Below are 27091 nucleotides of genomic sequence, written 5' to 3'. Positions count from 1 at the left end.
AGGATCCGACAGACTCGAGGGTACAGTCGGTGCCGAAGTAAGAAACAGTGCTGGTGCCGACACTACCCCAGCTCCGAAGCTAGTCGGATCCAACAGCTCCGAACCCCGATAGTGGGTCGGAGAAGGAGCAATGGGGGTGAAAAAGGGGGTCAAGCTCCCCCCCCCGGAGGGGGGAGGCAAGAGCACTCCCATCTGCAGCTGTGCCTGAAGAAATTGACGCATCATCCGGTCCATGTCTGCGTCGGATAAACTCCTTGTTGATCTGGACGAGGCTGCCGTGGCCGGCCGGGAAGGCCACCTAGACAACCTCGAAGGTGACCAGGTCTCCTCCTCCGGCTCCGGGGAGAAACGTGGAGAACGAAGCCAGGAGGGAGAAGGCCCGGAGACCTTAAGGGGAGAGGCAAGCTGCTTGGATGGCGGCGCCGATGGAGCTGACTCGGACCGTCTCTTGTGGCTACGGTGTCTAAATTTTTCCCGCTCCCTGTCCTTCTTGTCTTTCTTTTTTCCGTCCCTTTCCTCCTGGGCCAAAGAAGGAGGTTGAGTCCCAGCCAGGGGATCGGAGTAGGTAGCTGGCGCCACAGAGGAGGAGGAGGACGAAGTGGAATCAGGGGGCAAAAGGCCCGCAAGGATTAGCTTCGTTCTCCTATCCCTCAAAGCCCTGGGGTTGAAGCCTGCACAAATTGTGCAGCCCGAAGAAAGGTGATCAACACACAGGCAAATAATGCACCGAGTGTGGCCATCCGCTGGGGACAGCTTATGGCCACACTCGGAGCATTTAGAAAACACAGCTTTTGGGCCTTCAGACATATTAGAGAAGGAAAAAGAGTACAGGCCCACACGCACATACCTTCACACACACACACACACACACACACACACACACACACACACACACACACACACACACACACACACACACACAGGGGGGAGGGGAATAAACTTTAACTAACTAAGAAGTTTTTAAAACTACCCAAAAAATACTAAGGGAATTAGAAGGGAATCACACACACAAAGATATAGAAATTCTGACAGAAAAAAAATATATAAAAGCCTTAACTCACAATACCACGCTCAGAGCTCGTTCTAAGAAGCTCTGGCCCGAGCTTTCACTGGAACCTTCGATCAGATGCCGCGGCAATCTAGATCTGGGTTAATTCACGAGTGCATCATGGGATAGGGGCTTGGCCTCGAGCTACTGGAAGACCTCAAACTTTGCATATGGCCAGGATCAGCCTAGGGATCAGCTTCGAACCCATCAGTCAAGAATGAACGGCGAGACTGAACAACTTCACATCTGTTACTTTGTAAAACAACTCCCATTCAACTATATAAATTTATTGGCCATCCCACTGTATTCCATAGTACCAGAATAAAAAGGTGCCCACCCTTTTTCAATCTATCTTGCTCTTTTAAAAATAGTAGCTCTCCACTTAGACAGCTAAAACTTAAGTTACCCTCATATCTAACTGCTTAGTACACAATGCAGTGTTTAGGATAAATTGTTTTTTTTTCATCTTACCTTTAAACAACTATTGGAAGACCACCAGTTATTACAGAGCCCACATTCTGCCTCTCAGTAGTCATCTTGGGATTAGTGCTTCTGTTTTCTTCTGGTGAGAGAAGGAGTACAGGGACATTATTTTGTGGAGACTGCTGATCACCACAAAGCCTAATAACTGCTTTATAGGTGGCAGCTTGTAATCTGTGCTTATATTCTAGTCCTGGTGATAGAGGGAGGAGAGTGCATTGATTCCTGACTGTTTCTAGTTGGAGAGTGTCTGTGCTTAACGTTCCTGACTGGTCTAGTACCTATTCAAGGCATCTACCAGAAAAAGGCTAGAAGCCTAAAGACCCTTGCATCATCTCGGACAAGACTGTGGATTACCAAACAGGCTGTGGCCTGCTTCTGTTCTTGCGATTGGTGCTAACATTTTGCTTCTGGTGAGAGAAGAAGCAAAGGAGCAATGTATCCCAACAGAGTGAAGCTGTGGTAAGACTGGCATTAGTAGCAGTCAGACAGCAGCCATTCATGCAATTCCTCTCTTTTCCTCATTCTTGACAAGCTAATTCTTTGTTTTCAGCAAATACTGCTTGATTTGTTTCTAACTTCAGAATATCTGCCTAAATACTTCATCTTTAAATTTTCAGGGTGTACATATTAGTTTCCCCTCAAGTGTTTGGCAGTGCTCTATACAGACTCAGACAACTTGAGTGGCAATTTTCATGTAAAAGCACAACTGAAATTTCCCCAATACCTAGTTGCACACAGCACTGTCCACATATTTGCAAGCCAGATACTTCTGAGAGTGACTGATATTCTCACTCCAACTGTCTAATCAATAAAAAAAGGGTCTGTTGCCATGGCTATCAACTTTCCTACTGGCTCTGTTACCTGCTTGGTGGATATGGGCATTCTGAGGCAACGTAGAAATTGCCTCATATTTAGTGACAGCCAGTTAATTCTCAAACAAACTGATATGGTATGTGAGAGATGTATTTATACAATGTCACTGGAGACAAAGCTCTCACATAAAAGTAATCCTAATGTCAATAAGGTTGTCAGTAGTACACACATTGCACCCATCACGCACAATTCAAAGCAGACATATCGACCCACATATGCTGAGGCACTTTCATGTAACCTTCCTAAACCACAAAGACCTCCTAGATGAAGTACACATAACAAATACCCTCAACAGCCCCCCCAAATGCCCTCTTTCAAAACAACACCCCTATCAACACATAGACCTACATCTTATGGAGCCTCTACCTCTAAGCCTATAAGGCAAGCCACCACACAATCCAGCATTCTAGTCATTAGAGACTCCATCGTGAGACACACTGATGTCCCTCTCACCGGGGTGAGAAAGGAGAAAGTTACGGTCAATTGCTCATCAGTGGCTAGGATCTACCACATTACGCATGCACTCAGGTCACTGGACTAGAATTACCAATATGTCTCAGTAAAAGTCTATATGGGAGTAAATGACCTGAGATGTACCTCCCTAGACTATATGAAGAGAGATATCATGGAGCTCTTAGAATATGTGTCTCAGGCTGGTATGAGCCTAACGTTGAGCAGCATTTTACCTGTTCCAAGGATGATGCCACAACATGAACAAAAGATGATTGACTTTAATAACTGGCATTGTTTCTGGTGTCATTCTAAGGGGGTGCAATATTTGTCAGCATGGAAGGAGATGAGGGTCTCTATTACGTGATCGAATGATTAGGTGATCGAACATCTAAACATTGACCATGTAATATCGAAAGCAAAAAACAGCGAACTGACAATTTAACACAGGGAACGATTTCCCTTGGCCGTTCACTGGATTTTGCCATTTTCTCCACTGTGGAGTGACCTCGGAGTTAGTATATTTAGTTAGGGGTGGGTGGGAGGGCACAGCCTCCAACGTCAGGGGTGTGGGGGGCACAGCCCCCCACGTCAAGGGTGTGGGGGGCAAAGCCCTCCACTTAGTTTGGCTGTAAACTAAATTTTTTTTCTTTGGCCAACGGTAACATTTCCAGGCAGGGTTTGCTATTTTGCAGTTCGATATTACGTGGTCGATGTTTAGGTGTTCGATTACCTAATCATTCGATCACATAATATAGACCTGGAGATGAGACCACGCTGCTTTGCCAGGGATGGTTTGCACCTCTCCCCTCTAGGTTTTCAAATATTAGCTAAAATATTGTGTTCTCCCATAGTGCCTTTTTTAGGCAATGCCAAACTGAAAGCACTTCTGATATAGCAAATCAAATCCAAGAAAACCTAAAGGTATTACTGCTCAATGCTAGGAGTCTAAACAAAAATCTCCACTCCCTAGAAGCTCTCTTTATCCTAGAAAATGGTGACGTCTGTGCGGTCACTGAGACATGGTTTAAAGTCGCTAAGAACACATCAACAGTGCAAGGTTATAATCCCTTCCACACATTTAGGCCAGCTACTTCACAGGCAGGGACTAAAGGTGGAGGCTTCTCTGTTTATATCAAAAATAAATATACTTCAAGGCTAGTCAAACAGGACAACACACTTGAGCTACTCCATGTTCAAATCACCATAGGTAAAATCCAATACCACTATCTTGCAAGCTATAAGTCCCCATCTATGATCCAGGAAACCCATATCATGTATTTAAATTTATTAGAAACAGTAACCATCCAACCCAATACCATATTCATGGGTGACTTTAATTACCCCACTATCAACTTGGAATCCTATACAACAAACGTACATGCACAGAAATTCCTGGATTTTGTAAACACAAACTCCCTGGACCAGATACTCAATATACCAACCAGGGGTGCGACCATACTGGATCTAGTCCTCACTAATATGGAGACTGCTGCACACCCCCTAGTGTAATGTCTGCCATGGTAAGGTCAGACCACAAAATTGTATCCTTTGAAGTAAAAATAAAACCTGGACCCCCAGCTAAACCTGGAATATTCAGGATCTATTCTAAGGGTAACTTCCTGCTATTAAGTGAGAACCTGGCAAAATTTCAAGCCCCCATAAACCCTTAGAACAGTGCTGCCTATGCAGAACTGTTCAGAGAAATCATGTACAAGCATGTTAATAGCTGCATACAGCATCAGGAAGAAGTACAGAACTAACTCAAAAAACAAGCCACCCTGGTGGAATCACAAAATCAATAGCCTGCACAACAGGAGGAAGAAAATCATGGCAAAAATTAGGAGATGCAGCACCCAGCAGGATAAAAGCACTCTCAAACTAAACAAACAACTCAGACGACAAATGAAGTCTACCAAAGTCAAATTTGAGGTAAGTTTGGCCTCCCAGTCCAAGGACAACCACAAAGCATTCTTTAGCTATGTCCGCAACCTCAAAGGCAATACACAGTTATGTGCAGAGCTCATCATAAATGCAGTGAACTATACTGAGCCAGAAGATATAGCAAACCTTCTGGCTGATAAATTCAGCTCCAACTTTATCCCCCCCACCATCAACCTTGCCTCAAGAAATATCACCAAATATAACTCCCCCTACTATCACTACGGAACAGGTCCTTAATACTCTCTCTAAAACCAAGAACACTGCATCAATAGGCCCAGACAATATCCCAGGATGCCTTCTAAACATGACCTATTAGGGCCTCTGGAATTACTATTTAACTGTAGCCTTCAAACAGGCTTTGTGCCTCATGAATGAAGAAAGGCAACAGTCATACCTCTGCACAAAGGTGGGCCATCTACAGACCCTGGAAACTACAGACCCATAAGTCTCACCTGTCTTATATGTAAAGCCATGGAAAGCATTATCATGAAGATGATCAACAGAGATACAGTAAACCTCCCAAAACTGGACCCAACCCAGTTTGGTTTCATCAAGGGCAGATCATGCCTACTCAACCTGGTGGACGTCTTTGAGAAGGTCATTACTGCAATGGATGAGGGCAAAATTGTTCACACTGCCTACCTTGACTTGGCCAAGGCATTTGACACAATACTCCACTCAGGCATTGTTGACAAACTCAAGAGGTTAGATACAAACCCATATGTCACCCAGTAGATAGCCAACTCGCTCACACACAGGACCCAGGAAGTTAGAATTGGGGAATCCACCCAAAGAGGTCAGTCACAAGTGGAGTCCCTCAGGGATCAATCTTTGGACCGCTCCTTTTTGGCATTTACTCCTTAGACGTCAAGGCATGTCAGTGGTCTCTGGATTATTAAATTTGCAGATGACTGCAAATTAGGAGCTGTCATTGAATCTCACACTGTCACAAATGTTCTCCAGGAGGGGCTGACACAGACAAACAACTGGTGTCAGAGCCATGGACTAAACCAAAATGCCAAGAAATACATAATAGTATCCTCTGGGAAGTCATCCATCCCTGGAAACTATCATATTGACAACACACCCTTTAGAGTTGACCCAGTACTCAGGGACTGAGGGACACACATAGTAATCTAGCCTTTGACCATCACGTGTTTACAGTGATGAGGAAATCATTCTATGCTGTGCAACTTATAAACAAAGGTATGGCATCTAAGTCCAAGGAAGTCATTGTTGCACTGTATTCGGCATTCATCAGACCTATCATTGAGTTCAATGCCCCCTTTTGTATGTACCTAACCAGGTCTATCCAACAAATGTAATGTCCACAGAGGTTCCTCACTAAAAGAAGGGAGGCATAAGTAAAATGTCCTATGCAGACCACCTCAAGGCCCTATCACTGTATTCTGTCTCCTACAGGCTTTAAGGGGAAATCTATGCCTGGCATACAGGGCATTGCCAGACCCCACTGTAACAGATCTCCTGCATATCCACAAAACAAACAGCACCAGAATTACCCATGCTAAAGACTTAAACCTTGCCTGTGGTATAAACAGGACCTGCTGGAGAGATAGGTATATATCCCAGAGACTATCCTGTCTAGGGAACAGGCTCCCCCATCCATGTGAAGCAGAGTTCCCCCCAACCCAATCGAAGTGCAACTTGGACAATTGGATAAGAAAATGGAAATGTCATCCCTGGTTTGGCACCTATGTCTCTAATGGACACAAGTAACCTGTAAATGGTTCATCTCTCAGGCCTATGCTTACACTTATCAAGGGTATCAGAATTTGTCAGAGATTTTGGATGCATGGCTAGGCTTAAAAAGGCCCCTGTGGTCGTTAGCCTAGTAAACACCTATGAACCTATGTACACTTTACTGGGTTCAATTTTATACAGCCGTGGGATGCTCTGCTTCAGTGCCAGAAGACCATTAGATTCAGTTTATTATTGGCACAAGATTCCCTCCTTTGCACAGTGGAACTTGTAGCACTTTTTATTCCATTTAATCTGTCACACTATGCTTTACATTGTATAATCACAGACAATTACATTCAGTTTATTTCTGTCACAGGAAGCACTCCCTACTTTACACAGCTCAATTTTCAATCTACTAGATTTAGTGAAACAGAACCATGGGATTCCCTGCTTTGCGTGGTTGAAGAGAAGACTATTAGAACAAAATAATTTTATGGAGAAACAGAATAGTGCCCAACTCTTTCTTTTTGTTTTATCTAACCATGTCTTGGATGAAAAAAAGTACATGCTTGTTCATGTTTAGTGAAGGTAAAACAATTCTTCCCAGTGTTCCAGTCTCAAAAAGACACACACCCAATAAAAGAGCCCATGCAAATAAGGACACTGAAAATACTACTAAAATGCATCCAGAAGATAGAGTTATCTAGCCTGTGAATGACATATTACTTCATTTAAAAAATTTTACAAATATTCATCAAAATATCAAACACCATACTAAGCATTCATTTGTTTCCCTATTATCACATTTCTTGATCTTGAAAGAATGTGAAATGTATTTGTAATTTACTACATAACTGTATTAATTTAGTAATATGCAGATTATTAATTGGCAGAACTGTGTTTCTCTTATTTTGATCTCCCACTCTTTCTTCTCTGTAAGTACTCCCTTTATCGCCCATTATGGTTGTCCTTCACACAAGTCAATTATATATCCATTCATTTATGCAATCATTTATTGATTATATTTTGTTGTGTGAGTTACCCCAACTAAACAGAATCCATCTATGGAGGGAATAACCTGACAAAAGATCCATGGCTACAAAATAAGTATACTAAATTTGTAACACAGGAAAATATACATTTATAAAGACCATATTTTTGTAAAAGGTGTTCCAAAAACGGATACAGTAACATTTCTAGAGTATAGCCAAATGCAAAATGAAGTTCAATGAAATTAATGACTGTCACTTTTTTCCACAAAGTGAAATTAACTATCTCATTTCATCAGAAAATATAGCAGTTGCTGTTTTTTATCAAGTTTTGAAGTTGAAATACAGTAATGTTAGGTAGGATGAGGCAGAAATGTTGCTTTTGATATGATGCCTGATGAAAATACAAGGAAATAATAAACTGAATCTAATGCTCTTCAGTCACTGAGGCAGAGCATCCTATGGCTATATAAAAGTGAACCCAGTAAAGTGCACATCATTCATGTTCTCTGAACAGCAAGAGTAAAACAGCATTTAGAGGGAATATATATCACTTCTGACACTGTGATATCCTGGAGTACCTAGCAGTACCTATCCTAGTATAGTGATCTTTGAGTCATTGTAAACATATTAGAATATAAACTGGTGATGGGGTGCAAAAATGCTTTAAAGACATGATAGCAAATTCTGAAAAGCACTGCTTTTTTGTTGGGATCATGCTAATTTTTAAAGTGGCAGGACTCATAATATTAGCTCTTACATCTGTTATAGGGAGCCTTGCTGATAAACTGTAATAGATGTATGGTTATCTCATTGTTAAAAATGTTACCAAATGAGCTGTGAAGTATTAAATGAGGAAACACTACATCAGCTGAAGGTGCCTTAAGAGAATGGAGTGTATGCCTATTGCCTCAGACCATCAAAATAAGACGGTTTAAAATACTTGCCTGGCAAGTCCGCTATATTTGTCCCAAATATGAAAGAGTGTCTGTGAACAGCAATACATACATTATTTCCTATAGTATCTGGTTGTGAATCAGAACTAACAAAAGGTTTAAGGATCTAATTTTTACCATTTAATTAATCAGCTGCATCTGATTTTAATATGTGCTGTTTGATACATGCAACTGTTTAAGGAAAATATTTTTCTATATTAGTTTTATGTCTTTTGTTAGAAATACAATTGTTTTACTTTGCAGACTGTCGGTTCTGACAAAATGCGTAACCCCTCCATTGGATGTGTGTGGTTTGTTAATGTGCATCTTACTCTGATTCACTGCAGGTTCTCTCTGCTCAATGCTGGGCTAATGTCAACCACTGAGACCCATAAAAAGTATGTTACAGTTGCCTAAAAGTAGTCATAGGTAAGAAAGTTATAAAGGAATGGTATACACAAATATAGAAAACACTCATTCAACAGTTTCAGCTTTACAGATTTTCAAAATTTTAAATGCTGCTCTGGGCAACCAGTAAGTTCAACATAGCTGACATTTCTGAACAAGGCAGAATGTTTGCATGCTTTTGATCCAGATAAATGATTTTGTTCATTAATGCTGTCTTCCTCCAAGCAAAAATATCATAAATTAAGCAATAATTCTGTAACTAGCCCACCTTGTTTTGAATAGTTACAAAATTGTCCTTCTGAAAGATCACATCTAATACTTCTTGCATTTTGAAAAAAAAACCTTACCTTGAAGCACAGAACATCATTGTGCTTGTGATCACTCATTTAATGTAAAATGGAACATTTTTAATCCAAACTAAAATAGAATATTAAGTTTTACAATTCTCCCAGTACGTGAAAGTCCAACTTGATTCTATCATCCATTTTTTGTCAGAGATGACCGCTGCATATTAATGATGCTGTTGGGGGGGGCTCATGGAAACTAGCAGTCACTTCCATGAATGGTAAGCTCCAATCATTTTTTTTTCTTTTCTTTGTTTTCTATTGACATTTCAAAACAGAGTTGTATGTAAGGAGAGGAGTACTAACTGGAAGGCAATTATAGAGCAGTTAGTTTTTTTTCATTTTTTTTTTGTAAAACTAATTGCTCAAAAAGTTTTAATAATTAAAACATTAAAGAGTACATCCCTCCCAGAATGGTGTCATCATGTACTGACTGAAACAAAGTATTGCAAGCTGCTTCACTAACACTTTCACATACAGCAGGAATTTTAAACTTAATACTCTATCTCTCTTTGGACTCAATCTTGAAGGATGTTTGAACTTGAAATAAATTAATTCGTATTTATTCTTTGGCAAACAATTTATTCACCTCAAAATCATGAGAGAGCTACAGCCTATCCCAACACTCAGAAGGTGCAAGGCAGAGAAACTAATCTTGCATAAGATGTCAGAATGTCACAGAATACAAAGATATGCACACACCAAACGCAAGCACAGCTTTAAGCAATAAGAAAGTTTGCCAATTCACCTATGGCATGTTTTTTGTGTGGCAGAAAACCAAACCACCTAGCAAAACATCACCTGGACAAAAACAGTGGCATCCAAACTCCATGAAGAAAACATCCTTCCCAAGAAATGAAATGGAGAGCCAAGTGTTGTGAAGAAACAGTGGTGACCTCTGCACCATTCATTATCATCACAACAAACAGATGCTTCTGAGGACTGCTTGTATTTCATTAAGTCTTACCTCTTTGTGATGCATTTGAGTGCTTAATCTAGTACACCTTTCCCTAAACTGACTTAGAACAATTAATTACATACCTGCTTGAAAATGGTTTGACATCTTTTGGCACACAGTTTGCTTCAATAACCCCAAATAAGCTTCCACATCTAGTAATTTTAGATCTGAAGAGCTAATTGGATCTGGAATAGTATCTGCTATCCTGAAGGTAAAAATATGGAAGGTTAAATATTACTCAATTACTTGTCAAATGTACGAACTACATTCTATTGGAAAATGTGTTATTTCACCATACCTTTCCGTGGCATCTCCATAGTGCTGAAAAAGATAATTAAATGCATTATTTCTAAAATGCCGAAAACATAACTTGGAGATAACTACTCCCATACTTTCCCAACAAAGCACAGAAATTAAGAAGCATAATCAACATACTTAATTTATTTAGCTATTTAACAGATATCTATGTTAAGTTACACCTAGAACAGTTTTGGAGCTTTTCTTTCACTTGCTTTATGTGCTTTATTAAAGCACATAGACTGTCAAGGAACTGTACATGTAGAATATGGCCAACTACTGATTTATTTCAATGTGATTTCAAGACAGGTAGATCCTGCTTTACTAATCCCATTACTGGTACCAAGAACTTTATTCTTTCCTGCAGCGTTGGGCCTCAGAACACCCCTGGGCGGGAATTATTTACACAATAACACCCACCCTCTCAGGCATTATTGCATTCTTGCATACTGTACCACTCAATTTCTAACAAATCATACTTCTCTGAGTGTTTTGATTTTAAACCTGTTACTATGACATCCAAGAATTAACAATGCTCATAGAGCTTCAGCTAAAATAAGTTAGCTCCTTCAGTCGCAGGAAAAAGAAGTTATGTACTTACCATAACGTTCCATCTGAGTAGTTAAACTTCATTTGTCATCAAACTGCAGGTTTCGTATCTGAGCCGGATCCGAGACGGCAGTTTCACCAGCATCAGATCTGAGCTCCAGGCTCCTCCCCTTACCCATAACACCACTGCACCTCCTTCCTTACCTCAGATCGAGTTTGCCACCCTAAGCCCGATCAGGAAAAACCTGACCCACAAGAAAACGCAAGAGGGCCGTACAGGTACTATCTCTTAGTCACTTGAGATGAATGAACCCAATAACAAGGCCAGGGGGAAGGATGTAGGGGCGGTTGATGACAAATGAAGTTTAACTACTCAGATGGAACATTATGGCAAGTACGTAACTTCTTTATCCGAAGTAGTTAACTTCATTTGGCCATCATCCTGTGGGACAGAGTCCCCAGCTACCATAACCTTGGGAGGCCCTCATGGAAGGATATTCCGGGGCCCCATGGAGCCAAAGGATGCTCTCCCTCTGGAAACCATGTCCAATTTATAATGAGAAATCAAAGTATGAGATGAGGACCAAGTAGCCACTGAACAAATATCATCCAAGGATACTCTGGACCAAAAAGCAGCTGACGTAGCCATGGAACTGGTAGAGTGGGCATGAACCCTCCCCGGAATAGGCATGCCTAGTTTTGTAAACTTGCAGAATGCAAAGGGAAATCCACTTGGCAACTGTCACCTTGGAAACTGGTTAGCCTAGAAAGGGTCTAGCAATGGACACAAACAATTGGTCAGACTTGCGAAAGGGCCTAGTCCTGTGTAAGTAGAAACGTAACTGCCTATGTACATCTAACAAATGTAGTTTACATTCCCCCTTGTTCTGAAAATTTGGAAAAAGACAGGCAGATTGATTGATTGATTGAATTTGATTCTGACACCACTTTAGGCAAAATGGAAGGCTTAGTCTGAAGTGAGACCCTGTCTTTATGAAAAAAACATATAAGGGGGTGTAACAGATAATGCTTGAAGTTCTGACACTCTCCTAGCCGAGGTGATAGCCACTAGGAAAGCTGTTTTCCAAGACAAAAATTTCAAGTCCACAGAGGTAGCCGGCTCGAAGGGCAGACACCCAAAAAGTAGATGGGCCCGTGTCGAATGCCTCCAGAAATACCGACACGTCCAAGGAAGGCTTGGGGGCGGACCAACCCCCTGCTGGCACAGGATCTCCATGATGTCTCCAAATGAGACATCCTTGGAGGGGTGATCTTGGGGAGCCTTCCCCTTCTCCTAGTTGGTATCATCCGTGAGGGACTCGGAGGAGTCCAAGTGCCTCCTCTTGCACTTACGTTTATGAGGAACCACTTCGGTGGGACTCTCTGGAGAGGAGTCATCAACTGCTTGGGGTTCCTCGGTGGTAAAAGTCTGAGGCATGTCCACCACGGGCTGTCCCTGCATGGAGAGACTGGCAGAAGACACTCTCAGAATAGAGGGGTCTGGGCGGACTCCGAGGAGATAGTCAGGGGCCATGATCCATTAGCAAGAACCCTTTCCACCACATCGAATGCCAAGGGGGAGCAAGCCTCTCGAGCAACTGACAGAGAGGACGCCCTCCCCTGATCCAACAAGGGAATCGGAGCCAAGCCCGAAGGCAGCGAGGCTCCAAGGGGTAGGTCTCAGCCCGACAATGTTGGAGCCGGAGGGGAAAAACCCATCCCCTCAGATCCAACGTGCTCAAGGTAACTGCCAGTGTCGAGGTAGGTGGTATTATCAACGCTGATCCCCTGACTCCGGGACCTCTCGGATCCAGGAAATCCAAAACCAAAGGACAGATTGGAGAAGGAGCAATTGGGGCAAATAGTGGCAATGAGCTACCCCCTCCAGAGGGAGACGGAGGCAGCAAGACCCCCAGCTGAAGCTGAGTGCGAACAAACCTTCGCATCAATCTGTCCATGTCGGCTTCAGAAAGTCTTCTAGTTGACCTAGAAGGGGCCACCGACACCGGCCAGAAAGGACGGTGACTGGAGGGCCTAGATGAAGGCCAAACCTCCTCCGGCTCTACGGAAAACCTGGGAGATCGGAGCCGAGGGGAAGTCGGCTTGGAAGGTGCAGGAAGCTTGGGAAGAGGACCCACTGGATCTGAGCGCTCCGGGGATCTCTTCCTCCCTTTCTCTTTTTCACGGTGCCTCCCTTTCTCTTTTTTCTTGTCCCTTTCCCTGAGTCGGTGGTCGGGAGGTTGAGTCCCAGCCTAGGAGGGAGAGAGGACACAACAGTAGTGGAGGAAGCGGTCACAACTGTGACCACTGCTACAGAAGACGAGGAGGCAGCCGCATCTGTGGAGCAGAGAAGCCCCTTCAAGATTAATTTAGCCTTACAGTCTTTCAAGACCCTGGGGTTAAACCCCACACATATGGTGCACTCAGTGGCCAGATGAGCTACCCCTAAACAAACAACGCACAGAATGTGACCATCTGCAGGGGATAATTTATGGCCACATTCTGTGCATTTTCTGAAGACCAACTTATGTTGATCTGCCATAATAGTGGCTGGCTACCCAACCCCAACACTCAGGCACACACTCAAACACGAGGCGGAAAAGGGGACAAGAAGGCCTACACTAACACTAGACTAACAATAAACTACTATAGATTTTTTTTTTTAAAAACTAACTTTTAATCTCAATGGAGAACGCGAAGGGGAGGAATGAAGGGACCTAACGAATGAAGGAAACACACACTTTCACTCAAAAAACCCCGAAACAACAGTCTTACCACCGGGAGCTCAGCGATCACGATGCAGGTGAAGCCGTGGCAAATGACATCTGAGGGAAGGAAGGAGCTGTAGTGGTATTATGGGTAAGGGGAGGAGCTTGGAGCTCAAATCTGATTCTGGTGAAACTGCCGTCTCGGATCCGGTCCAGATCCGAAACCCACAGGTTGATGATCAAGTGAAGTTAACTACTTCAGATCAAAGTAAAAGTATTCTGCTCATGACCCCCCCCTCTTTCTCTCTCGGGCTTTGTCTTACAGAAGAAGGCCTCAAAGAAGCATCCTTGGATGTGTGAAGTAGCTCAACATGTTACACTTCTACAAGCAAATAAATGTAAAGAATTGTCAATCCTCTGCCACCTGTAGTACAAGCTGGTAGCATTTGATAACTACTTTCAGTTGCAAGAATAAACCAAAACTATATTACTCATGTTTGTTCAATCACACTGGAGTTTTGCTTTACAGAAAACCCCAAACAACATTACTGCATATCCTAACTAGCTTGGTGTTACACCTTCAAAAGAAAGGAAAGAAATTAAAAGAAAGCAACTAACCATATACTCTCCTCTAGCCAAGTACAAAATGACAGCAGTTAAAAAATTAGAAGTTATGTACCTACCATAACGTTCCATGTTAGTTGTCTTCTCTCGCCTTCTTTCTTGCTGGATGGGTTCGGAGCCGATCCTCGGCTCCGACTCGGCACTTGCTTTAGCTTGAGAACTCCTTTTACCAGCTCGAGGCAACCCTATATCCCATGATGCAAGGCGGAACTACCTCAGATCTCGTTTGGTAGCTAACCTACCCTGCTAAAGACTATCCTAACATAATTAGGAACATAAGTTCCTAATAGAAGTCCTCATATGAAGGCTCAGGAGGAAACAACCTAATAGGAACTCTTCAAGATCTGTCCAGGCCAGGGGAAGGAGGGAGGGCAAGAAAGAAAGAGAAGACAACTAACATGGAACGTTATGGTAGGTACATAACTTCTAAATGTTAAGTTGTCAATCTTGCCTTCATTCTTGCTGGATGGGACCGCCCCTAGCACCTGTATCCCGGGTGGCTCAATGGAACAGACTCTTGAGAACTGTGGAACCAAAACTGGCCCTATCTCTGGAGGCCAAGTCCAACTTGTAATGAGAGACAAAGGTATGAGGCGTGGCCCAAGTAGCTGCTGCACAAATGGTATCAATGGGTAGTCTATCCTGAAAAGCTGCAGAAGTGGATAGACTCCTGGTTGAGTGTGCTTTTGGCTTAGAAGATAGCTGTTTGCCTCTGAGAGAGTACACATAGGAAATGGTGGAAGTCAACCATCTGGATAAGGTCACTTTAGAAACTGGAAGACCCATCCTGTTTTCTGCATAGGAGACAAATAATTGGTCCGATTTTCTGAATTGTTTAGTTCTATGCAAATAGTACCTGAGCTGACGATGGACATCCAAAAATGCAGTTTCTGTTCAGCTCTGTCGGAATAGTTTGGGAAAAAGACTGGTAGATCTATAGATTGGTTAATATTGGTTTGAGACACGACTTTGGGGAGAAAGGAAGGGTTAGTTCTTAATGATACCCTGTCCTTATGAAAAACCAAATAAGGGGAACGAATGCAGAGAGCTTGAATCTCAGAAACCCTTCTTGCAGAAGTGACAGCCAGTAAAAATATAGTTTTCCAAGTCAATAACTTCAAAGAGCATGAAGCAGACGGTTCAAGGAGGTAGTATCAAGGATGCCAACATTAAGTTTAGATCCCATTGCGGAGGAGGATGCTTTATAGGTGGTTTTAGGAGAAAACTCCTCTCAGAAAGGCCTTGCATAATCTATGAGACATAATGTTATTGTCATGCAAGCCAACATGATACTTGGAAATAGCAGCCAGTTGTACTTTGACTGTAGATGACGAGGATCCTGAATGAAAAACCTCCGCCAGGAAATCTAAAACAGAATGTACAGGAGCAGTAAAGGGATCAATATTTCTGGAATTTGCCCAAATAGAAAACGCCGCCACTTGCTAGCATAAACAGTCCTAGTGGACGACTTCAAAGAAGACACTAAAATGTCTCTGACTGAGTCAGAAATCATCGGTAGCCTGGCTAGGGAAGGAAGTGGAGCAACCAAGCAGTGAGGTTGAGAGAATGAATGGCCCGGTGCTGCTGACCCGACTGGTGGATCAAGAGATCCGAACTGGGTCCAGATGCCAGGGCTGCACCAGAAGGTGACGATGCAGAGACGGAAACCAAATTTGTCGAGGCCAATATGGAGCAATGAGGATCAATTTGGCTCTCAAAGCGGTGGCTTTCTGAATGACTTGTGGAATCAAGGGAAAGGGAGGAAAAGCGTACAGAAGTCCCGGGCCAATCCTGGGTTAGAGAGTCTCTCAGGGGTTGGCCTGGAAGGGAAAGAGAGTGAAATAATCTGGGCACTTGTTGTTTTGAGGAGTAGCAAAAAGATCGCAACAAGGAGTGCCCCACTTCAGAAAAATCTGATCCACTACAGATTGATTGAGAGACCACTCGTGAGGCATCAGAATAGATCTGCTCAGCCTGTCCGCCAATAGGTTGGACCTGCCGGGGATGTGCGTTGCTATCAGAAACCGCTGAGAAGAGATTGCCCATTGCCAAAGTCTGAGAGCTTCTCGACATAACGGATAGGACCTGGTTCCGCCCTGTTTGTTGATGTACCAGACCACGGACATGTTGTCCGTTTGTACTGCAACAGTCCCCGTGGGAAGAAAGTCGTTGAGGGCTTGCAACGTTAAAAGCACTGCTCTCATCTCCAGGATATTTATGTGCAGATGGTATTCTATGGGTTGCCACGTCCCGTGGACCATCCTGCCCTGATAATGCCCCCCCACCCGATCAGAGAGGCATCCGTAGTGACTGTGGCAACTGGAGGAGGGGGAATAAAGGGTCGGCCCTGATGAAGAAGAGGGGAAGATATCCACCAGTTCAGATGAGCCCTGCACGACTGTGTGACTAAGATTTCGTGCCTCATCAGGAGACTGTGGTACGACCACTGCGTGAATAGCATCCACTGCAGAAGACGCATGTGGAAGCGAGCCAGTGGTAGAAGAACAATGGCCGCAGCCATAAGACCTAGAACCTTCAGTATAAATCTGGCTTTGATCTTGTTGCTTTGCAATAGAAGCCGAATGAATTTTTGGATGTCCAGAATTCTTTGATCTGTTAGTCTGGCTAACATTTTGACGGTGTTTAATTCTGCGCCTATAAAGGTGATAGATTGGCAAGGCAGCAGAGAAGATTTTTCGAAATTTACTGAAATTCCCAAACTCCTGCAAAGCTGTAGAGTGTAGTCTCTGGACTGAAGAAGCTGACACTTGGTGGTGGCGGAGAGGAGCCAGTCGTCCAAGTAGGGAAACACCTGGAATCCTTGACGTCTCAGATGAGCTGTGACCACTGCCGTGCATTTGGTAAACACTCTGGGGGCTGAAGTGAGGCCGAAGGGCAGTGCTCTGAATTGGTAATGACTGGTCCCTAGCCGAAAGCGGAGAAACCTTCTGGAGCGTCTGTGAATCTTTATGTGATAGTACGCATCCTGAAGGTCTATAGAGCACATCCAGTTGTCCTTGCCCAGAAATGGCAGAATGGACTGAAGCGTGACCATCCGGAATCTTGCCTTCTTGACAAATCTGTTTAGATTGCTCAGGTCTAATATTGGTCTCCAATCTCCGTCCTTTGGGGACCAAAAGAATCTCGAGTAGACGCCGGATCCTACCTGGTCTGCCGGCACCGTCTGGACGGCTCTTTTCTAGTTTTGAAACCTCCTGTTCTGCCAAATCCCTTTGACCGGGTGAGATGTCTGGAAGGGATTGTAGAGGTACGGAAACCTTCAAGGGATTTTGTAACCCTCGGATATAATCGACTGTACCCACATCTCTTGTGATAGGGATTGCCAGGCTACTGGGTACAGTGAAATCCTTCCCGACTGCCTCCAAGGGTGGACAGTTGGGCAACACCTCAGGGATGCTGAAAGGGCTTCTCAGGAAGTGACTCCCTGTTGCCCTGGTTCTGAGGCCCCCCCCTGCCTCTAGGGCGTCTATTATTGTTACCCCTCTGCCTCTGGGGGTAAACTGACCACGTCGTCCGTGTAGCTCCTAGGGCTTTACGGAACCACATCTTCCCCCTTCTGACCCTTGGGATATGGTCTAGAAGGAGTGGAAAATTGGACTCCAACGGCAGAAAGAGTTTTACCGTCCTGCTCACACCTGGTCAAGGTATCCTTCACCTGAGGTCCCAACAAAGCCGAACCATCAAAGGGGTATTAGTGAAGGACGCCTTAAAGGGGTCCGCAAAATTACAAAGCCGCATCCAGGCTTGGCGTCTAAGAGCAACTCCTGTGCCTGCGCCTGCTCGCTCCATCGGCCGCATAAGATATGAGCCGCATGGAGGAGTTAGATATGGAATTCAGGATTGCAAGCTGCGAGGCAATCTTTTCTTGAGCCCCAGCAGCAGAAGGATCCTGGACTACTTCACCCAGTTCCTTGAGAATATCTCGTTGAAGCCTGGTGAAGTGACAAAGATAATTCAGCGAACGCATAGCAAAGGTCGCTGAAGAAAACATCCGCTTTCCATACCTGTCCATGGTCCTAGAATCCTTGTTAGGAGGATGGACAGGTACTGAAGGATCCGCCAGTTCCTTCTTAGTGGCCGCCGCCACCACCATAGCATCCACAGAGACACCCTTGGAAAGGAACTGTTTGTCCGAAGGGGCCGTGATGAATTTGGATGGTCTTCTGGGGACAGGTTCCACAGAATCTGGAGCCGCCCACGCCTTCCGAGCCACTACCTGCATAAGTGGGTCGAAGGCGGAGACACCCAGGAGGTGGAGGGTCGGGATCCAAAGCCTCCAGGTATACCGACTCATCCTCGGAGGGGTCAATGGAGGGCCAATTCCCCCTCTGTTTGAGGAGCTCAAGGATGTCTGAAAAGGAGACATCCTCAGAGGGGACCGGGGAACCCTCCGACTCATCTAAGTCGGTATCAGATGTAGTAGACTCGGGGGAGACTGTGTGTTTCCTCTTACGCCTCTTCCGAGGGGTTCCCCTGCAGGACCAGGAGAAACCTCGGAAGAGGAGGAAATTCCCAGTGGGGAAACCTGGGGCGATGGATCCCTGGGCCTGAGAGCAAGAGGCTGGCAAGAGGCGTCTGCAGGCACTGATGAGGGAGGAGCTAGAGGATGGACCGTTGACCAGGCTCAGAGGCCAGGACACTCCTCATCACCTCAAAGGCTCCCCTCCCGAGGCCGGAATATCCCGCTCAAGAAACAGGAATTCGGCTCCAATGAGAGGGAAGGCTCGAGGCCGATGTCGGCGCCGAGCTTACAAGCCGAAGCCCGAGAGGGAGAGCGGGTCGGACAAGGGTCCGATGCCACTAGCCCCTCGAGCCGACAGTGGAAATCCGACGACCGGATCCCTCCAAGGAAGGCCTCAAGGAGGAGATCGGGCCGAGGATGACGGAGCCAAGGATGTATCCGCCCGCATCGAAACAGTCGCTGTCCCGAAGCTCCGGCCCGAACTCTGGTGTGGAGTCGGAGGAGGAAGCTCAAGGGTGAGGCTATAGCGAAGTCTGTTGAGACGGGCTATGGAGCATTTGGGCCAGTGCCTGAGACTTCAACAGCCTGCTTACTGCCCTCTAAGTCGTGGTCAGACAGCCTGGAAGATCTCGAAGATCGGCTCCGATGGCTCCGCCCGACAAAAGAGGAGACCCGGAGCCAGTGGATACTCAGTAACGAAGGGGACCGAGATCTCTTCGGACGAAGCCATCGGAGCCGAAGTCCCTGAACTCCAGATGGAGCCGGTTTCTCGGCCCGATGCTGGATAAGGTCGGCTCCAGCCGGAGCCGACAAGGCCACAGTAGACAAGGTATCGGAGCCAGCCGAACCTACTACTTTAATGGTAGATGCATCGGTTCCAGCCGGAGCGATCTCGCTCCGACGGAGCCGGAGCCACCGGAGGAGGCTTGGATACTGAAGCCTGAGCTTCGGTGGCTTAGAAGGTTTCCCAGACCCTGCTTTAGAGGGAGAACCTTCTGGCTTAAGTAAGCCACGGAGGATAAGCTTATTCCTCCTTTCCTGCAGGACTCTCTGGCTAAAAGAGTGACACAAAGCACAGGAGTCCTGCAGGTGCAAAGGCCCCAGGCAATAAACACAAGAAGTGTGACCGTCTGTCGGAGACATTTTCTGACAGCACGAGTCACACTTCTTGAAGCCTGAGACCTTGCCTTCCCTAGACATATCCTAGGAGGAAGTAACACACACAAACCCCAACAAACACACAAAATTAATCCCCTACACACAACACACAGGAAGGGATTAACCAATGGGGTTTTAGGCCAAACTAAAACTTTATACTAAAGGTTATAAAAGGGGTTATAAAAGTTTGAAAACAAGGGAATAGGGTGGGCTGTAATTCACTACAGACTATACTATGAATAAAAGGGGAAAATAAAACCCTAACTAAGCTTTTCTGATTTTACCAAGAAAATCACTTACCTCAGCTGGCAAAGGAGACCTCTTTCGCTAAGCGGCAAACGAGATCTAAGGTATTTCCGCCTTGCATCATGGGATATAGGGTTGCCTCGAGCTGGTAAAAGGAGTTCTCAAGCTAAAGCAAGTGCCGAGTCGGAGCCGAGGATCGGCTCCGAACCCATCCAGCAAGAATGAAGGCGAGATTGACAACTTAACATCAAGAAGTTATGTACTCACCATAACGTTCGATGTATGTAGTCCATCTCGCCTCACATTCTTACCCGTGGGTTCGGAGCCGAATGTCGGCTCTGACTCGACCAAACTTTTCTAGCTCAAAGTCTTTCTATTGGCTGGGCTAAGATGGTATTGCATGCTGCACTGCTCTCTATCCCCAGATCTAGTTTGCTGCGAGCACCAGCACTCATTTTCCATGCATAACAACACCTAAGGAAAGGAAGAACAAACCAAGAATGAAGGGAGCTCTGAAACCAGATCTAACCTCCAGATCCTCCAGGACGGGGGAAGGAGGGGGGGTAAGTAAGAATGTGAGTGAGATGGACTACATACATCGAACGTTATGGTGAGTACATAACTTCTTGATGTTATGTAGTCCAATCTTGCCTACATTCTTACCCGTGGGACAGCGGCCCCAGCACCTAAATCCTGGGAGGCTCAGTGGAAAATACTCCTGAGCACTGTGGAACCAAAGGAAGACCTGCCCCTAGATACCACATCCAAAGTGTAATGAGTAACAAAGGTGTGAGGAGATGCCCAAGTAGCCGCAGCACAAATATCATCCATAGTCAATCTGGCCTGAAAGGCTGTAGATGTAGATACAGACCGAGTATAGTGAGCCTTCACCCGGAACGGTAAATCTTTACCCCCTGAGGAATAAATGAAAGAAATACAACTGGAAATCCACCTGGACAACGTGACTTTGGAGACAGGAGACCCAATTCTGTTTTCCGAAAAGGAAACAAACAACTGATCAGATTTTCTGAGGTCTTTAATTCTGTGCAAATAAAAATGTAATTGTCTGTGCACATCCAATTGATGAAATTTAAATTCTGCCTTGTTTGAAAACTGGGGAAAAAACACTGGCAATTCAATAGATTGGTTAAGGTTACTGACTGATGCCACTTTGGGAAGAAAAGAGGGGTTCGGTCTCAGAGAAACCCTGTCCTTATGAAAAATCAAATAAGGGGGTTTGATTGATAAAGCTTGAAGCTCCGTCACGCGTCAGGCTGATGTGATGGCTACTAAAAAGACAGTCTTCCAAGTTAAGAATTTTAACTCGCAAGTGGCTACAGGCTCAAAGGGGGGGTGAAGTAAGACCCTGTAGAACAAAGTTTAAGTCCCAAGGCATAACAGGTTCTGATACCGGAGGACGAAGTAACAACGTGCCCTTCAGGAAAGCCTTACAGAGTCTATGTGCCATCAGACTAGGCTCATCTGCGACATGAAAGGTAGAAATCGCCGCCAATTGGACTTTAATGGTTGCGGCCGCTGAACACTGGTTAAAGAGCATAGACAAGAACTCCAATATAGACAAAATTGGAGCTGTGTAAGGGTCAATCTTTTTGGCATGTGCCCAGATTGAAAACCTCTTCCATTTGCTGTAATAAATCTTCCTGGTCGAGGGCTTATGAGAGGAAGATAAAATATGAACCACCTCGGAGAAAAATTATGAAGCCTAACTAATGAAGGAAGTGGAGGAGCCAGGCTGTCAACTGGAGGGTCCGAAGGGAGGGATGGAGCTGCCCTGACATGTGTGTCACTAAGTCTGGTTGTGGGTCCAGAATGAGATAGGGATGGAGAAAGGGGCACCAAATTTGACGAGGCCAGTGTGGGGCAATCAGAATCATTCTGCTTCCCAAGGATTGCGCTTTCTGAATAACCTTTGACAGCAAGGGGACCGAAGGGAAGGCATATAGTAGACCGGAGGGTCAATCGTGGACTAGAGCGTCCCTGGGTAACTCCCCCTGAGGGGGTATCAACATGAAGTAGCTGCTGCATTTGGCATTGAGGGGGCTGGAAAAAAGGTCACAGCAAGGCTGACCCCACCTGCAGAAGATCTGTTCCACAACTTGACAGTTCAAGGACCACTCGTAAGGCATCAGAATAGCTCTGCTTAGCCTGTCTGCGATCACGTTGGACTTCCCCGGAGTGTGCGTTGCCACCAGAAAATGTTGGGAAGACACTGCCCACTGCCACACTCGCATGGCCTCTCTGCAAAGGGGGTAAGACTTGGTTCCTCCCTGCTTGTTCAGATACCACACCACTGACATATTGTCAGAGTGGATTGCAATAGTCCCGAGAGGAAGAAAACTCTGGAGTGCTTGCAACGCTAGTAGCACAGCTCTCATCTCCAGGACATTGATATGCAGATGCATCTCCTGCTCTTGCCACGTGCCTTGGACTGTCCTGCCTAGATAATGCCCTCCCCCCCACCCCATCTGGGAGGCATCCGGGGTCACCGTGGCAACCAGGGGCGCAGGAACGAAGGGCTTTCCCATATTCAGGGTGTCGATGCAAAGCCACCAACTGAGATCCTGTTTGCATCTGTCTGTGAGTAGAATCGGGTGAGAAAGTGGAAGACGAAGAGACCACTGGGCAAAGAGTAGCCACTGAAGGAGCCTCATATGTAATCTTGCCAGAGGGACTAACATAATCGTAGCAGCCATAGTCCCCAACAGTTGGAGGACCCATCTTGCCTTTGCTCTTCTCAGGGGGAGCAAGGCATGAACCTGTTGTTGTAGGACACTGATTCTTTCCTGTGGTAGAAACGCCCGCATGAGGACGGTGTCTAGTTTGGCGCCTATAAAAGTGACACGCTGTGAGGACAATAAGGCAGATTTATCCCAGTTCAATGTGATGCCCAACTGTTGACACAGGTCGATAGTAGTGTCCCTGGTCTGAAGTAGTAGATGCCTGGTGGTGGCAGTAAGGAGCCAGTCGTCCAGATATAGAAACACTTGGAATCCCTGACATCCCAGGTGAGCAGTCACCACTGTCATGCATTTGGTAAACACCCTGGGGGCTGTGGTGAGACCAAAGGGCAGGGCTCGAAACTGAAAATGACTGGCTCCCAGCTGGAAGCGTAGGTGACTTCTGGATGCCCTGTCCATCTTTATGTGGTAGTAAGCATCCTTGAGGTCGATGGAGCACATCCACACTTCTTTTCCCAACAATGGGAGAATAGACTGCAATGTGACCATTCGGAACTTGGACTTTTGCACATGGGTGTTCAGTTGACTGAGATCCAGTATGGGTCTCAGGTCCCCTGTCCTTTTCGGCACCAAAAAGAATCTGGAGTAAGTCCCTAATCCAATCTGGTCTGAGGGGACATGTTGGATGGCTCCTTTTTCTAGCAGCTTTGAAACTTCTGAAGCTGCATAATCCCTTTAACTGGGTGGAACATCCGGGATTTTCTTGATTGGTTTGGGGTTTGACGAGAAGGGGATGACATATCCTCCGGAAATTATTCGTAGAACCCATTGGTCCTGGGTGATGTCTTGCCAGGCCTCCGGGTATAATGAGATTCGACCCCCGACTGGCTCCGGAAACGTAGAGTCGGGCCTCCCATTAGGAGCAGCAGTAGGGAGAGCCACGAAAGGAATCGCGGTCTCCCGAGTTGCGGGGGCCTCCTCTGCCCCAAGGGTGATGTCTCCCTGAATAACCACCCCTCCTCTGCATCTGGAGGGGGGCTCACCTTGTGCACCGGGAAAAAACCTCTGTGATTTCCTGAACCACATTTTGCCACCCCTCTGGGCCTTGGGATAAGGCCTAGAGGGAAGGGAAAAATGGACTCCTACGGCAGACAAGAGTCTTTCCCTCCTGCTCGCACCTGGTGAGAGTGTCTTTCACCTTGGTTCCGAACAAAGAGGAACCATCAAAAGGGGTGTCAGTAAATGAAGACTTGAAGGCCTCCGTGAAATGACAAAGGCGCATCCAAGCCTGCCTCCTAAGAGCAACTCCTGAACTTGCTGCCCTACTCGCTCCTTCGGCTGCATAGGAGATTAGCCTCATGGAGGAGTTTGCAATGGAATTGAGGGTAGACATCTGAGCATTGACTGTCTGAGCCACCGCCTCAGAAACGTTACCCATGAGAGAATCGCCAAGCTCCTTGAGGAGATCTCTCTGGAGCCGTGTGAAGTGTGATAAATAATTCAGTGACTGTAAGGTAAAGGTCGCTGAAGAAAAAGTATGCTTCCCGTACCGGTCCATGGTCCTAGACTCCTTGTTAGGGGGATGGACGGTGGAAGAAGTCTCGGCTAATTCCTTCTGAGTGGCAGCTGCCACCACCATGGCATCCACAGGGACTCCCTTGGACAGAAATTCCTTATCAGGAGGAGCAGACAAAAATTTATTGGGTCTCCTGGGGACTGGTTCCACAGAGTCAGGGGTTTCCCACACCCTTCGACAAACCAAATCCAGAAGCTCGTCGAAGGGTGGAGATACCCAGGAGGCGGAGGGCTGAGCACCAAAGGCCTTCAGGAAGACCGACTCCTCCTCGGAGGGGGCTTTGGATGGCCAGTCACCTCTTTGTTTCAAAATGTCTAGAATGTCAGAGAAAGAAACATCCTCAGAGGATGACTTGGGGGACCCCTCCGATTCCTCGAGGTCGGTGTCTGATGTGCGAGACTCATCCTGGGAATCCATGTGCTTCCTCTTGCACGTCTTCTTTCTGGGTGGCTCCTCAGACAAAAACTCTGAGGAACCCTTAGAAATGTGGGGACCACTCGTGGGGGTACCCTGAGGCCTTGGGGCTCCACTGTCCAGAGATAGATGGCGATCAGAGACATGCACCGGTGTAGTAGGGGAGAGAATGACCGACCCGCATGATGCCGCTGACGACCTGGCCAGAGCGCTCCACATGGCCTCGAAGGCTGGTCCCCCCGAGTCCGAAGAATGACCAGCCTCCAAAGCCACGACAGGAGTCGAACTTCCCTGTGCCAAAGCACCAAGAGGGAGACTGGGAGCTGAGAGGTGTCCCGAAGCCTCTCCCTCAGGTCCGACTGAAGAATCCTGAGTCCTAAACCCCGTGGACGGCACCAACGGGGTCGGAGCTGACGTCGGCACTGATAAGCCAGGAGGGGCTGTCGTAACCGACCTAGGGACATCACTCAGAGCCGAGCACCCCGGCTCCGAAAGCTGAGGTGTGCTCGGAGGAGGAAGAATCGAAGCAGGTTGAGGGTTGGTGCCGAGAACAATTTTGCCAGAACCGGTGACTGAAGGAGTCAATGCACCACTCTATCGACGTCCACAACTGATAAGTTCCTGGAGGATTTAGAGGATAGAGAAGGAGATCGAGACCTCCTCTACGAAGGGGACCTGCGAGGAGGGGATACTGGCCTAATGCTAGTCGATTGGCTCCGAACAGGTTCCAAGAAAATTGGAGCCGAAGCAGGTTCCATAACAACTGACACTTCCTGCAGCCCCGAAGACAATGGAGCCAAAGATGTTGAAGCAGACTTTGATATTTTCTCCGGTGGCTCCGAGGAGACTGATGGAGCCGGAGATCTCTTTTTTGATGTAGAAGATTTAGTCTTAGAGCTGGAAGCACTCTCCAGACCCTCCTCGAAGGAGGGTTTCAGAAGTCCCCTCAAAATCAATTTATTCTTCTTTCCTGAAGAACCCGTGGACTAAAAGCATGACAGAAGCTACAGGTCTCCTGGAGATGAATCGCTCCCAGACAATATACACAGACGGAGTGTCCATCGGTAATGGACATTTTGTAACTGCACCTAGAACACTTCTTGAAGCCCGAGGGCTTGTGCTCCTTAGTATCTTTGGACATAGTTAACCAACACTAAAAAAGCACCAAGATAATCAAACACTGAATAAGGATCAACGGTCAAACAGTCACAAGGCGGGAAAAAACTACAACACACAAATACCACAATATCTCTAAGTTAAACGATCCTTAGACACAAACACAAGGGAGAAAGGACTAATACCTCTAATTTAAACGGTACTTAGACCCGGTAAACTTAAAAGACACAAAGAAAGCAAGGGGACAGACTAGGTCCTCTAACTAAAACAGGCCTAGCCCGCTGGAAACAGCTAGTGGGATACCACAGAAAAACGATCCAAAACACAATTTTTTTACAAGACAAAACAAGAACACACAATAGCTATTAAAATAGCTTTTTGTTTGCAACAAATTTCTCTGATAAGGAAGAAAAAGGGTACTTAGCCACAGCCAAGAGCGAGACCACGTCTGAGCTACACGAGTGGCAAACGAGATCTGCGGATAGAGAGCAGTGCAGCATGGGACACCATCTTAGCCCAGCCAATAGAAAGACTTCGAGCTAGAAAAGTTGTGGAGCCGACATTCGGCTCCGAACCCATGGGAAAGAATGTAGGCGAGATTGGACTACATAACATCTACTGTTTTAGTTGTAAGAACACAGCAAAACTGTTCAGCTTCAAGGACTTTGAATTTGGTGAGTTGCATTATATATTAACAGAAACTATGTGGTATGGGTAAGTGATCAAGCAAGGGGCTAGCTTTTAACAGAAATACATCTGCATTCTTGGAAATGAGCACATATCTTCTCTATGTACCTGCTGTACGGACTCCCTTTAGTATCACTGTCAAAGAAGTCATCAGAAGTTTCTTTAAAAATGCAAACTGCTATAGAGATGATGGGGACTAAACCAAGGACCTCATAAATGCACAGCATGTGTTCTACCACTGAGATATATCCCCTCATAATCATATGTACTGAAGTGCCAGAAGGTCACAGCAGAATACAGCAGCCACTGAAGTGAACAGAATGTATAAGTGCCATCAAGAAACAATCAAACCCAACAGAACTGGTGAATAGTAAGGTTTCTCTTGTAAAGCAAGACAAGAC

General features: G+C 45.8%; 1 protein-coding gene across 1 annotated transcript in view; it reads right to left on the bottom strand.

Annotated features, from left to right (window-relative positions):
* LOC122793657 (E3 ubiquitin-protein ligase TRIM35-like) overlaps positions 1-27091 on the bottom strand; it is a 794207-nt gene that overhangs the window by 288481 nt on the left and 478635 nt on the right. The window contains exons 4-5 of the mRNA XM_044061876.1: positions 10432-10454; positions 10217-10338 (exon numbers count right to left, since the gene is read on the bottom strand). Of these exons, the coding sequence (XP_043917811.1) occupies positions 10217-10338; positions 10432-10454 (145 nt within the window). The remainder of the gene's footprint in view (positions 1-10216; positions 10339-10431; positions 10455-27091) is intronic.

The sequence above is a fragment of the Protopterus annectens genome, chromosome 2.part0 (assembly GCF_019279795.1).
Source record: "Protopterus annectens isolate FY-2018-M chromosome 2.part0, PAN1.0, whole genome shotgun sequence".
Classification (NCBI taxonomy): domain Eukaryota; kingdom Metazoa; phylum Chordata; order Ceratodontiformes; family Protopteridae; genus Protopterus; species Protopterus annectens.
The sequence above is the reverse complement of the archived record's forward strand: the minus strand, read 5'-3'. Positions and strand labels throughout refer to the sequence as shown.